This window comes from Rhincodon typus, chromosome 3 (genome assembly GCF_021869965.1).
Source record: "Rhincodon typus isolate 14 chromosome 3, sRhiTyp1.1, whole genome shotgun sequence".
NCBI lineage: Eukaryota > Metazoa > Chordata > Chondrichthyes > Orectolobiformes > Rhincodontidae > Rhincodon > Rhincodon typus.
Window position 1 is genome coordinate 95,502,057 of NC_063334.1, and position 15,434 is coordinate 95,517,490.

At 39.4% G+C, this 15,434-nt stretch overlaps 1 protein-coding gene across 1 annotated transcript in view; it reads left to right on the forward strand.

Annotated features, from left to right (window-relative positions):
* fcho2 (FCH and mu domain containing endocytic adaptor 2) overlaps positions 1-15,434 on the forward strand; it is a 154,328-nt gene that overhangs the window by 38,393 nt on the left and 100,501 nt on the right. Inside the window, exon 2 of the mRNA XM_048593807.1 lies at positions 11,257-11,348. Within this exon, the coding sequence (XP_048449764.1) occupies positions 11,257-11,348 (92 nt within the window). The remainder of the gene's footprint in view (positions 1-11,256; positions 11,349-15,434) is intronic.

A 15,434-nucleotide genomic window follows, 5' to 3' on the forward strand; every position in this document is an offset into this window, starting at 1 on the left:
ATAGACTACCATTTTTGATGAAACAGTTCGACCAGTTTGTAGAGGAGGTAGTCTTGTATGTGAGTATGAAACTGCGTGGTTTTGTTGAGAGGAGTCATCAGGATTTTTTTTTTTTTTTTTTACATACTGGTAACGTAAATTTTTAATTCTTGTGCCTACACCCTAGTTCCAGCTCATTACATTTGTTGCCTTTATATCGCAAACTTTGATTAATGAAAGGATAGTCTCAAGTATTGTATCAGCAGTACTTGCTGTATTCAGAGAATTCAGTCATTCTATACAATGAGTTAGGTACAAAGCTTAGTCATAACATTGTGAACACTGTCAGCAACCACATCACTCAAGTTGCAATTCTTACTACAAATTGCCAACTTCAATTAAAATTGAGAACTATGCAGGACAAAAGCAATCTATTTAAGCATTACACAATTAAACACTTAAGGCTATTGTGAATCTTAAAAACTAATTGCAATGCTTTCACAACTTTTGCTATGCAATCAAGTAATGGAGATATTGTTTGAAACTTCTAACAATCAGATTACATTTGAACTCGTTTTCTACATCAAAAATGTTTTTAACTCTTTAATGCTAAGTTTATGTATTTCTTTCTGCCCTCCATTTTCACTTTTTTCTTTGCAATTCTAGGCTGATTCTAGCTTTCCTCTTTCTTGTTTTGTACTTTGTCACTTCTGTTAATTGAAGATGCCTTAATATTTTGTACTGTAAAAATTTTAATGTTCCTGGGGAAGGGAGAAACAATAGAAAGTTTCCTCCAAACACTTCCTGTTTTTATCAAGTAATGGATAATGAAAGCATCTAATTAACTATAAAAATAAGAGCAGTTTGCCGTGTCAGCTGTTCTGCACTACCAAGAAAGATCTCATGAATTAGAAATAAAAATTATGGCTAACAATATCTGGCAATTATCTACAGGCAAGATTGAGTTTTCTTTAACTTAAGTTATAAAAATAAGCATTTTCAGAAACCACATTCCTTTAGAATATTGCTGTTTTGATTATTTGAGTAAAGGTCAAGGCAGCATTTGATTTTATATGATACACAGAAAACATGGTTAAACCAAGACCATTTGAAGTCCAGAAGGAAACCATTCAGCAGATGGGCAAGATCTTCAGAGTTTTGTTATTAAAGCTAAAGGACATCTCTTTAAGAATTTCTCAACAATAGTTTTGAATCAGCAATTTCTAGATGATTTAGCAATGACCTTGCTCCTATTATGTCCTGGTTCATTTGCAACTCCTTTTCACAATGGAACTGCTGACGTAGGACTTGCACAACACCCAGCATTGAGCTGACGCTTGCCAGATACATTTGTGCCCCTTAGGCCTTGGGTATTGACCATCTTTGAACAAGGAAGAAAAAACACATCTACCTCCCCTGAACTTCTGTGAACCATTAACATCTTGGTGTTACTATTATTAAAGCCTAATCAGATGCCAAGTTTACAAGGGTAGAGGTTACGTGCTATGTGGTCAGTGGCTAACCACCTGACCCCTTGAAGCATATCCTCCACCCTCTGGATGTACAGTGGTAGCAACACCCAAGGAGTTCAGTGCGATTAGGATAAAGCAGTCTGTTTCGTTGGTGCAACAGGATGCTGTTCAACTATTTCACCACCATTACACTGTTGTTGTACTTTGTATTATGCAGAAGAGGAATTCAGTAGTTTGCTATTTATTATACACTTCTCCAAGCCTTGCTATTTCTATCATGAAAAAGTAAGAGGAAGCAGGGTCACGAAAAAATATCAAGTTCCACTTCAAGTCATACACTATCCTGTTTTGGACATATTGTCACTTCTTTGTAGTTGCTGACTAAAAGTTCTGGAGTTCCTTGTTTAATACTTCTTTGGAAGCACCATAATTGCAAGGATTGAGTTATGAAACCTAGATCATATTTGGTCAATAAATGTTTCCCCTCCTTTCCAGAACGTGGAGGCCCAAGTGAGTTGTGAATGAAAAAACATTGAAGCTTTTTATTTTGTCTTGACCAAATGATGAATTTTTATAGGTGAGCTTAATTATTTAAGCAACAGAATCTTGTTGAGTGGAAGATATTGTAGACTTGTGCAATCCTATTTTTGTTTGGTACGTCTACAGTTCACTGCAGGCCATTAGACAGAAATTGGGAGTAGAAATCTTAACAGAGGCCCCTTTATTCCCATAATAAAAGCAACAACCTGCAAATGTTGCCAATCTGAAATAAAAGTGTGCCAGAAATACTCAGCAGGTCTATCAACATCTCTGAGACAGAAATAGAGATAACAATTTGAATATGAATTCTTCAGTTCTCAAATATGAGGATCATATTTTATTTGAAACAATAGCTATTTCTGTCTTAAGAGTTGCTGCCAGACCTATTGACTGTTTCCAGCACTTACTATTTTTATTCTCTTCCTTCCCAAGCTGGACACTTTTTTTGAAGCAAGCTGATTGCTACCTCATCATTCTATCCCTGAGCCTCCGTGACTGACATCAGATAACTTAGATCCTTTCAATATGAGGCCTTTCTGTATTACGAGTGCAGCTCCTCACCGGATTATGGGATAACCCTTTTCTTTTTAAACTTGTATGGTGTCCTTATGAATAGATTTATTTACAAGAAATAATGGCTCGATGCTTCTATTCTAAATTTGTAATATCCATTAAGGCCTGGATCTCTTCTTTCCACAATGTGTGTCAGTGTTATTCAGAACTATGTTAGTTTTTGTTTGCATTTGATATGTTCAGCAGCACAATAAATGTCTGGTCTCACTGTTACTACTTTTATGCCAGTGAGCTAGTTAAACTCAGTGATCATCCATTCATATTGAGGACAGTAGCACAGACCTGACCCAGTATAGAATAGGATAATAGACCGGATAATGTGGACACCAACACAGAAAAGAATGTAGCAAAGTTGGCTTTGGTTTAAACATAGTGCAGCTAAGTGTAGTATCCAGATAGTACGATAGCAGTTCTGTAGGTCTGTACCCAGGGCCAGTCTTAAATCTGATGTCCAGTGCCTCCAAAACACACACACACTCACAGTTAACTTCTGAAAATGAACACAGTAAAACGGTTCCACACTCTCAACTGTTAAAATTTGTCAAACTGCAATGTAACTGGTGTGCCTTGCTTCTGGTCTCTGTTTCCCTTTATTCTGCAGGATCATCCTCTGTCCTTCTAACTAAGTTTGAATGCTGTATTCTCGCACCTCTCATGACACATCAATCTGGGTCTCTGGATTACTAGTCCATGACAGTACCACCTTTGTCTCCTTTTCATTGAATCATACAGCACAGAAGAGGCCCTTTGGCCCATTTGAGTCTGCACTGACAGCAACTACTTTAAATCTACACTAGTTCCACTTTCCAGGACACAAGTGTTTATCCAAGTACTTTTTAAAGTTGAGGTTTCTTGCCTCAATTACCCTCCCAACAAAACCTCCCTGCTCTTATAATATATGCCACAACTGATTAAAGGCAAGTTTCCACATGCCTTCTGACCATCCTATTAACCTGCCTTTGCCTTCAGGGATTTGTAGACAAGCACCCCAAAATCCCTCTCTTCCTCTGAGTTTTCCAGTGTTCTGCCATTCATTTGAGTCCTCCCTTGTCTTGTTCCTTCTTTCAAACTGCATCTAGCACATAGACATAACTGACCAGACCCCTGACCACTATGTTTGCAGCTCTCCAACTGACGATGCATGATTTGCTTGGCTGCTTGTGAAGTTTCCTCAAAGCTGACGGTTGCCAACTCCCTGGACTGTAGCCAAGCAGATCCCTTGACAATGCTCAGTCAAGTCATAAAGTTTTACAGCACAGAAAGAAGCCCTATGGCCCATTGGTCGTGAAACGTCGATCTGTTGTAATTCCATTTTCCAGCAGTTTGCCCATAGCCTTGTATGCAGTGGCGTTTCAAGTGTTCATTTAAAATGATCTTAAATGTCATGAGAGTTTCTGCCTCTATCACCCAATCAGGCACTGAGTTCTACCCACAACCCTCTGGGTGAAAACAAAAGCGTCCTGAAATACCTTCTAAAACTTCTGCTCCTTATCTTAAAACTATGTTCCTGGATATTGAGCCCAGTACTAACGAAAACGATTTCTCCCTACCTGTACCCCTCAGAATTATTTTTTACATCTCAACCTTCGGAATTTTGGATCCAATTTGCTAAATAGCCTTGAATCCCATAGGCTCTTACTTTTTAACCGGTGTGCCATGTGAGACCTTGTCAGAACCCTCACTGAAGTCTATGTAGACCACATCAACTGCGCTATCGTCAGCTACACAGCTATTTACCACCTTAGAAGATACATTCAAATTTGTTAGACGTGATCGCCCCATTACAAAGCCGTGCTGACTATTCTTGATTAATCCTTGCTTCTGCAAGTGGAGATTAATTCTGACCCTCAGATTTTTTTTTCCCAGGAGTTTACCAGCCATGTAGGTTAGACTTACCGGCCTTTAATTTCAAGGTTTATCCTGTGTGTGGGCTGTGCCTGATCGTACTGGAACTTGCTGACCAATAGCAACATCCCCCCCACTGGCAGGACTGAGGACTGGCCCCCACACATTTTCTGACACGCCCATTTGGTTGAATAAATGTGCAGTGTGTTTGCTGCACAGGCAGCTGGCATGTGTTCTAGGTGTGACATTGACATCTCCTGGAGAAGAGTCACAGTCAGTGTCTTTCTTAATAAATATAACTTCGCACTCAGTTGTCATCAATCATTTCTGTAACTTATCTTCTCCTTAGTCTCCAAGCCCCTGTTATAATAGCGACTAAAACTGTGCATAGCGCTCTAAATGTGGTCTATCCAAGTGGTTATGGAAGCTTCGTGTAACCTACTATTTCTTCAGTTCTGTCTCTAGAAATCAACCCCACTGTTCTGCATTTCTCTAAATTTATTAACCTATTGTTGATTTTACTGACTTGCAGTGACTTTCTTGGCTACGTCATTGTACCTTTCCTTGTGTCTACTACTTTTGTGTTTTGATTTCTTAACTTAACCTTGCAATAGTAAGTTGGAAGAAGTCTTGCAGTTAGAAAACTTTGGGAATGGTATAGATGTGACACACCAAAGCTACTTAAAAGAGGAATAGGGTTTTATGGGAATTGGGAAGGAGAGCAGTAGACTGAACTTCCACAGAATGAGTTGAGCAGAGGATCAGTAAGGGAGCATTCGCAGTGTTAGCAGAAAAATTAGACAGTTAAAGGGAAAGGCAGAACTCTGGAAGATATGCAGTCTTTTACAGATTGCTACTAACTGTTGTTAGTTAGGTAACTCAGTTTTGAATAGTTATTTGTCTTATACTATATTAATAATGGACTTTTAAAGCTTACATGCTATAATGTTAAGCTGAGTAGGCTATAATTAATGAACTTCATTGCTGTACTAACAGCCCTTCAGTTTTGTGGCATTTCACATTTTGAAACGTGATGAGAACTTGTGCACTGCATTTCTTTTTTAATTCCCTCAATATTATTGTGTGCCATATGCTTAAACTTAAAAGCGTCCAAATTTATTTTAAACTTAAAAGCTATTTTTGCATTATGAATTTTAAAAGCTTGTAAAGAATTCTTGGCAACTCTGGGAATTTAGCCACATTTTGAAGCAGTCATTAGGAGGATGTCTCCCAAATGTAACCTGGTATGCAATTAATGGGCAGCATAGCGACTCAGTGGCTAGCACTTTTGCCTTACAGGGCCAGGGACCCGGGTTCGACTCCAGCCTTGGGCAACTGTCTGTGTGGAGTTTGCATGTTCTCTCCATGTCTGTCTAGGTTTTCCCGCACAGTCCAAAGATGTGCACGTTGGGTGGATTGGCCATGCTGAAATTGTCTGTAGTGTTCAGCGATGTGTAGGTAGGTGGATTAGTCGGAGTAGATGTGGGGTTATATGATGCGGTGGGAGGTGCTGGGTCTTGGTGGGATGCTGTTCGGAGGGTCGGTGTGGACTCAGTCTGAATAGCCTGTAAGGGTTCTATGATTCTGTGATTAAAATTGAGATGGCGGACTCAACCACTGTTATTCATGGATATCTGGATGGGCCCTGTAAGACGGTCATGGACAAAGGTTCGCTAAATTGGTGACCTTGAGTTCGGGCACAGGTGCCACTGTGCAAAATGGACAGGTATTCAGATAGATCAGATGTTGGGGAAGCCTCTTAATTTATGTTAAATGCCCTCCCCACACCAAATTGTATTGTAAACATTCAGTAATAGTTTTTTAAAGAAATGTGGAATGGGCGGTCCTGGACAGCATCTTGCATTGCCACCCAGTGGCAGAAGGTATGTGACTACAGTTTCATGCCTCCACTGCTAACCAATGGCCTGAAATCAGAAGTACATACAGACATGGGATTATGTAGAAGTCGTTGCACAGAAACGGGCCTTTTAATGCAATCATTTAAAATTGATGAATATGTTCAATTTGAGCCTCCTGTAACTTTTCTGCCACACTAACAAAGTGAAAGTTAATTTCTTTCTATTATGTTTTCTCATTTTGGCTTCTTTTCTCACTTCTGTTATGAACACTGGCCTTTTTAAGACAGTTATGTTTTATGCTATCTCTAATAAGAAGTAAAATTGAGTAGTTTGGAGGAGGAATGCAGTTCGCTATTCAGTCTTTCCAGAGACAAACCCAAGTGACTTGCTCGTTTTATGGAGACAGAAGCTCAAGACAAAGCATATTGAAAGTAAGGTGCAAGTTTTGACACTTGGACTCAAAGCAGGAGTTGTCCAGCCTTTCTGCATATTGATTTACAGATTCTCTGAAACAGTCAGACATGGATTTCTGGTGAAGGAGACTTGCAAATGCTGCAATGCCAGACAGCTGAAAGGACTGTTTTTGAGTTAATCGCCAAGCAGAGTTCTGATGAGGGCAGATTTCTGGTTTGAAGAATCGAGTTAAAGACCAAGTAGTTGCCACTAGCTACTGACGACCATTTATTTTTACTTTCGGAAATTTGAGTGAAGGGACTTGGTGTTAAAAAGAAGATTCACTCAGATGGAGCAGGCAAAATAAATCCTATTAAAGCTGAGAACAGCTTGGCTCTTTATGTACAAGAGTATATATTGAAGGAGGGTGTGGAATCTCGGAGCAGCAGTTGCTGTTATGCGTCCGCGAGGCAGAAGACCATGTGGACAGCCCATAGAGGGAAATAATCACAATACAGATTAAAAATGTACAGGAAGAGCGGGAATGGTTGCCTATCAGATAGGTGGCATTCCATTTTGGAAACTGGTGAAGGCAGTGGTTTCTCCGAGGTGTACAGTCAGTGACAAGTCCATAGCATGAAGGGCATCTCCGCTGTTTGGGGAGAGAAAGAAAACGGAAGTGCGATGGTGATAATGAATTCCATCATCCGGGCATCAGACTAGAATTTCTGTGGCGATAAATGTGACTCTAGAATGGTTCATAGACTGTGATGACACCAAGGTACAAAATGTCACTGTGGTGGCAGGGCAGCCTTCCAGAGGAGGGGCATCAGCCAGACATCACGGTCTACATTGGTACAACCAAACAGGTAGGAAGATGGATGAGGTCCTGAATGGACCTAATCTAATGGGATTAAACATATTTAGGATATCTGGTTGGCATGGATGAGTTGGACCAAAGGGTCTGTTTCCATATGTACATTCTGTCTGACTCTGTGACTCTACTCCCTCAACATAGTTGAATTCCCTCTCTCTTGTTTCCTTTACTAAAGTACACTGTACCCCTATTGTACTAAAGCTCTGTGTCCTCTCCCACACTGGACAAGTTTAAAGTCCTCCAAAAAGTGTTAGTAAATCCACCTACATGGATGTTGGTCCCATTCTGACCTGCACAGGTTCCATCATCCCCAGAAATAGTGCAAGCGACCCAGGAATCTAAAATCCTTGCTCCAGCACCACCTCTTGATCCACGCATTCATCTGCTGTATTCTCCTATTTCTGCAGTCACGAGCACATAGCACAAGGATTAATCCAGAGATTACAGCCTTTGAGGTCCTGCTTTTTAATCCACTGTCTAGCTCCCTGAATTCTTCATGAAAGACCTCATGCCACATTCTACCTATGCTGTTGGCACCATTGGTACCTCTGACTTATCAAGGCAAGGCTGGATGGTCTTGACTTTACTGCCAGGCGTATTTATAAGTAAGACAGAGATAGTAGGAACTGCAGATGCTGGAGAATCAGATAGCAAGGTGTAGAGCTGGATGAACACAGCAGGCCAAGCAGCATCAGAGGAGCCAGCTCTACACCTTGTTATCTCTTGTTATAGGTAAGACAGTTGATTTAAGGGCGTGATTAGATGTGGAATTGCAATATTGTTGCCATGTCCGACATGGTTGAGGGAGGTCCAGGACTTGCAACTCGGCATTCTCAGGTATCAGATCTTCATGCAGGACAGAGAAGGGCATAAAAGAGGAGATCACCTTGTTAATTAAGGAGTCAGCTACTGCAATAAGGAAGAACAATATCTTGGAAAGGTTTTCAAATGACGCTTTGTGGTTAGAGATTTAGAATGAAAGCAGTGGGTATACGTATTGCTGGATGTGTATTATAGGCCCTCGAACAGCAGGCAATAGAAAAGCAGATAATTCACTGATGTGTTTAAAAATAACAATAGGCTAATTATTTTAGGGGATTTCAACTTGCATATCAGGTTTAGAGGGACAGATTTCTTGAAATGTATTTAGGAAAGCTTTATATAACATGTAGAAAGTCCGACAAAAGATGGTGCATTGCTGGACCTAATTATGGAAAACAAAACTGGACTGGTGTTCGAGGTTGCAGGAGGGGAACATTTTAGTGATAGCGACCGCAACAGTACGTTTTAAGTTTGCTATGGTAAAAGAAAATAATGGTCTGCAAAAACAATTTTTGATTGGGGGAAGGCACATTTTATTGAAATAAGGCAGGATTTGGCCAAAGTGGACTGGGAACAGCAACTTCTGTGTAAATTTGCAGCAGAACAGTAGAGTCATTCAAAAAGGATTTTGGGAGAGTACAGGCCCAACGTTTTCCCTTTAGGTACATATAAGGAGCAAGAAACCCATAGAACCCTGGATGCCTAGTAATATTCAGGACTGGATAAGAAGGAAAGGTGAGGCTTTTGACAGGTACAAAGAGAGTACATCAATGGAGGCCCTAGTTGAATCTAGAAAGTGCAGGAAGGTTCTTCAGAAAGCAAGTAAGAGCTTAGAGGCATGAGAAAACACTGGCAGATAAGATTTGGTAGAATCTGTAGATATTCTTTTAGGTGTATTGGGGGGAAGAAGAAATCCAGGAAAACAGTAGGGCCCACTAGGAAGAACGGGGGCAGTTTGTGCGTGGAGCTCGAACATTGGTAGAGTGCTAAATTAGTACTTCATATGTATTTTCACTTGGGGGGGAAAAGATGGATATGTAGGTACAGAATTTGGTTCTTGAACGGATTGACATAGGAGTGAGGAGGTATTGGAAGTTTTGTGGGGGCTTCAAAGTGGTCCCACAAACAGATACCCATGTCTGGATGAGTCGTCTCCCATAGCAACCTGGAATACAAGGAAGAAAGTTAGAATTTTAAATTTATCTCTGGCTGCAGTGGAGGTGCCTGAGGACTGGGAGACAGCTAATGAGGTACTACTTTTTAAGAAGCATGGTAGAGGTAAGGCACTGGACAAGTTGATAGGTAGTTAAGAAAGCTTAAGGGACACTTGCCTTTATCATTGTGGCATTGAGAGCAGGGAGATTATGTTGGAGTTGTACAATCTTACAATCTAGGACACAGCTAGAGTACCGTGTGTAGTTCTGGTCACTGCACTATAGGAAGGATGTGATTGCGTTGGAGTGGGTGCAGAGGAGATTCAGCAGAATGTTGCCTGGGATGGAGCAGCTTAGCTATGAAGAGAGGCTGGATAAGCTTGGGTTGTTTTCTTTAGAGCAGAGAAATCTGAGTGGGAACCCCATTAAGGTGCATAAGGATACGAGGAGCATGGACAGAGTGGACAGAAAGCAGCTGTTCCCCTTAGTTGAATAGTTAGTAACAAGGATGCATAACTTTAAATTGAAGCACAGGGGGCTTAGAGGGGGTTAGAGGAAAAATGTTTTCACCCAAAATGTGGTGGGTATCTGGAATGCAGTGCTTGGGAAGGTAGTTGAGGTCGGAAATCTCACGACCTTTAGAAAGTACTTCAATGAGCACTTGAAATGGCATTGCATTCAAGACTATGGACCAAGTGTTGGAAAATGGATGAGTATAGATGTAGAGTAGTTGGTGAGGATTTAATGGGCCAAAGAGCTTCTTCTGTGCTGTATGATTCTATAGTTCCAGCTGTTCGGTAAGTTAAAACAGTACATCATCCTTGATTCCATAGGTGAAGATGACTGTTTGTAAGCAGCAGAGTTTATACAGTCTAACTCCATTGGACATTCCACCACATAAACTGAAGTTTGAAAAAGAGCAGCTATATTGTTGCTTTGAAATCGGAATCCTAAACAAGAACTTTGTCATTGAGCAGATTGGTAATTCTGAAGATGTTTTCTTTGATATTAGGCAGTCAAATTATAATGGACACATTTCAAGGAAACTTGTTTCTTCAATATTGAGATGTAGATGTATCTTTTCAACTGGGAATAAAACAATTCCCAAATATTTATTATTTTACTATTACAAGTTATGCACACACATGCTTCACGTATTTTGTATTTAGATTTCTAGGTTTGTTTTCACACACTGTTTTATATACCTTTTTCATTGGGTGAGTGTTTTGATTCTACAGTAGTCTTTGATGAATGAATCACCAGAAATCCTATAATTACCAGAATTAATGATTCAATACAGGCGCTATTTTGACCACACGTTTTGTGAGTTAAATAACAGTTATTTTGTTGATGTAAAGCTTTGTCAGATATCCCTTTGACTGTGACAGATTTGCACTCATTTGCTGTTTTTTCTTGTTACTAGTGTTACAGATGTGCAACAGTGAAGCATAGCACACTAGGCAGTCTAGTTTTGTACTTGTTCGTTCGATTTCATTTTGGACTTGCTGATTAGATTTAATCAATGACAACTAGAATTCAATTTTGAAAAACTTGAACTCTGAAATGGTATTTTATTCCTGGACATTTTAATATTAAATTATTGTACTGTTAGAAATCTGTACCCAAATACAAAATAATGGCCTAATGTGTTGTTTTGCTTTAAATTGCAATTTGTGCAGTAGACAAAATCTAGATGAGTTTTTAAAGTTTGAGCATTAAAACTGGTCATTTGTTGCTTTCAGGGGGAGAAGAACAATGGCTTTGATGTCCTTTATCATAATATGAAACATGGTCAAACATCGACAAAAGATTTGGCAGACTTCATAAGAGAAAGGTATTTCATTGCTTTTGGGATATTTATGCAGTATCATGAGTTGGTAGAGTTACAAATGTAAATACCATTCAGATGTTTATTTTGAGTTCCATAGGAAAACATATGTAAAGTAAACATTGTGTTGTGTTGCATTGTCAATGGACAAGTGCAAAACGGTGATTGTAACTACTGGAAGCTGATATGAATGCAAGGTATTTTGCATCTCTAAGACACATTTCATATTCATTCATGAGATATGGATGTTCACTGGCAGGCAGTGTTATTGTTCATCCCTAATTGGTGGCGAGCCATGAACTGCCACAGTGTTAATAGGGAGGAAGTTCCTTGTTTTTTTTTTATTGACCCAGCAACCAAAGGAACTGCAATATATCTCCAGGTGAAGATGGTAAACCTGCAAGTGGTAGTGTCTCTGTGCACTGTCTGTCCATGTTTTTCTGAATGTTATAAGTTGTGGGTTTGGAAGGTGCTGGCGAAAGAGCCTTGGTGAGTGGCTGCAGTGCATTTTGCAGATGCTGCACACTGTTGCTACTGTGTGCTGGTGGTGGATGCTGTTCCACTTAAGTGGGTTGCTTTGTCCTGGATGGCGCTGAGCTGCCTGGTGTTGGAGCGGCACACATCAAGGGAAATTAATATTCAACATTTTCTCATAAGACAATCTTCATCCTAGCAGTCAGTTTTGTGGAACATCTCTGAACTTCCCCCAGTGCAGGTATATCTCTTCTAAAGTACAGTTACCAAAATTGTATGCACGTGAGATCTCACCAACGCACTGTACAATTGCTGGTGCAATATTTCTTTACCTTTTATGGTTCATACCTCTTGGAATAATGGCTGACACTCCTTTTGCCTTTCTGATTACTTTCTGTGCCTAAATTCTAAGTTTTGTTTATTCATCTACAAGTACAACCCTATTGTTCTATACCACAGTATCTGCATTCTGTCTCAGTTAAATAACAAACTGTTTTCCGTTCTTAGCAAAATGGACAAACTCACGTTTTGCTACGTTATGCTCAATCTTTTTGCCCACTCACATCGGCTATGTCTCTCTCTTTGCAGATTTTTTTGAATCTTCCTCACAATATGTTTTCCTGTCTATCTTTGCATCATCAAAAGATTTGGTTACAACAGAGTCGATACTTTCCACCAAGTAATTAATATTTACTATAAATGGTTGAGGCTGTGGTACTGATCTTTGTGGCACCCCTGTGGACATCATATTATTATTTATTATGTTGAAACAACTGCATCTAATGAAAACCATTGACAGCTGTTTTATTGTGCAATTGACAAAACAGATCGCAGCCTTACTTTACACAGAAGTAGAGAGGTGTTAACAGCTAGTAGTTTCAGCAACTGAGACGTCGAAGGTCTAGATGACTGACACTTTTGTAAGGCTGTAGTAAAAGGAGATTTATTTTTTGTTATGGATGTATTACTTATTTTAAAAAAAAAACAAACTTTTCCACGCGTTATTGCTAGCGTGGGTTCATTTCTTCTGTTAAAAGGATGAATGGGCAGAGAACTGTCTTAGTTTGGCTGGGAGATTGAGGGGTGATTGAATTGGGTAAAGGGATATTGACTTGGAGGGCAAGGTGAGACATGGGGTGTGTGTAGAGTGATGTAGCTTGGTGTAGGAGAGACATACATTTTGAACTTTCCCTTCAAAATGCTCCCTTATCCAGACATTGGTTCATGACACCTCTGAAGGGCTGTGAACTCACCATATTTTGAAAAGTTGGCTTGATTTCATGGAAGTTCCAGTATGTTAGGACATGATTATCTCTGCAGTGGAGCTATCTCATTGGGAATCAGACAGCCTGTACCCTTATTCCAGCTTGAGGAAATTGAGGCAGCTGGAAATGGGTCCAGGAATTGGGCCCCAGCTGCTATTTTTGAAGGTCAGTGATCTCTCCCTTGATCCACAAAATTCTAGCCCTATATCCCTTCTCAGTCCTCTGTCGTCTTGTAAAAGTTTGCGTAATTTGCATAATTGCTCCTAATAATTGAATTTGCTATCATAGAACAAAAGCAAAATATTGTGGACGCTGGGAATCTGAAATTTAAAACAATAAAATGCTGGAAATGTTCAGGTCAGGAAGCAGATCTGTGGAGAGAGAAAATAATTAACATTTTAGATCAAGATCTTCAGAATTGAGCTCTTCTTAATTTTAATTTATACAATATCCTTTTGTATTTTGGCTGTCTATAGCATTGAGAATGTGGATCCAATTATTTATTAAATGACAGGATTGTGTCTTGTTTGGTTTGACGTTTTAATACATTTCAATGTCTCATTTGTTCAATTCACTGACATCAAAACATTGTTGTGGTTGCTTCTGTTATTGTTATGATGTTATGTAGAATAATCGTGAATTGGAAGGCAGGAAGCTAGAATTTGTATATAAAAAGAATGATCAGGGAGAAGAGTGTGTGGTTCCTTTACGAGGTAAAGTGCGTTTCTAAGCTTAGAGATTTATGTAGAAAAAAGTGTCCGTAAGTAGCTGAAGATGTATTGCCAGTTCTGAAATGGAAACGTATCAATTGGCTGTGTAATTGGAAACCTTAGGCTTGTTTTGATGTTTTGCCAACTAGCTGCAATCAGCCAGTTAATTTAAACTTAGCAATTGAAAGCCAATTGAATTTAAATCTGATGGTTTTGATGACCTCAGCCCAATGCTATTATAAGAAAATTGATATGTCATCCAAGGTAAATAAGGAGAAGTTTTTTGAAAATACTTGGGAGAGCGAACTGCCATCTGAGAAATAAGCATTCAGCTCTCAGAAGAAATTGCTAAGCTCTCCAAGAAAGCAGCATCTATTCATAAAAGGTACCACAGCAGTTCTAGCTAAGAGTCCTCACGGAAGACTTCACAGAGACGGCTGGATCAGCGGAAGAAAGACGTGTAGACTTTGAGACCTAAGTGTTTTTTTTAAAATTTATTTTCTTATTATTTGGGTTTACATAAGTGGGACTTGTTGGAACAGCATACCTGTAGAATTTAGTTCAGTTAGACAATAGTAGTTAAGGGGGAATTGTTCGGTTTGTTAGTAATCCTGTTAATTTGTTCACTGTTAGGGTTAAATAAATAAATTGTTACTTATAAAGTGAATATCTGGGATTTTCTTTCATTTAACCTCCCCTTCTCCATAACACTTGCATCAAAACATTGTTGTGGCTGCTTCTATTAGTTGTCGGTTAACATTACTAGATTTCTTTCATTTTCCATACGCGTTGTTTTCTTCCCAAGTAAATAATCCATTCCTAATTTTTTTTTTTTTCTGGCCTCTTGTTGAAGAACGTGGATTTCTCTGCTTTGATTTTATCTGCCAGTTCTCCATCCAATTCTGCAATATATTTGAAGTCTATGATATATGTACATTCCTAAATATATTTAAATTTCCTTGAAGCTTATTTTATTAGACTAAATTTCTTACGCCTCACTGGGATAGAACACTGGAAATCAAGCCCCACTATTCTGCGAGTTGTCGAAAAGTTAAAGATTTTATTGTAGTGTGCATATTCCCCAATGAGCCTGTCTTCGAGTCCAAGGTTTACAGAAAGCATGGACAAGGCTTCTCCTACTTAACAAGAAATGGTACTTATTAGAAATAAATTGATTCTAAATGCAGATAAATCATTCTGAGCCATTAACATCTAATTCAACTAGTTAAAGCTCAAATCCTCTTTAAAAATCTCTCCCTCTATACACAGACATGGACAGACACAGGTAAGCACGAAACAAAATGGGTGTTATGGGCAGAGGGAAAGTCTGGGAACCACTTCAGTGGTTGCTGTCCATAGACTGAGATGATCCTTTGCTGATCAGAACACTGGTTCTCAATCTTCATTCTCCAGATACTTTCACTTGATTGCAGGAGGCACAGGTGACTGGTTCATACTTCTAAAGTTCTCTGACTTATTAATCAAAAGCTACAGCTTACAGCAATTGAGGGAGGGAAATAAACTGACTTTCTTCAGGCTTAGAGTGGTTTTTACTGTAGACAAAAGAGACATCTGTCCTTGTGGAGATCTGATTGCTTCTTCCAAACATTGACATCCCCAATCTGTTCAGCTTCCGGGGAGCC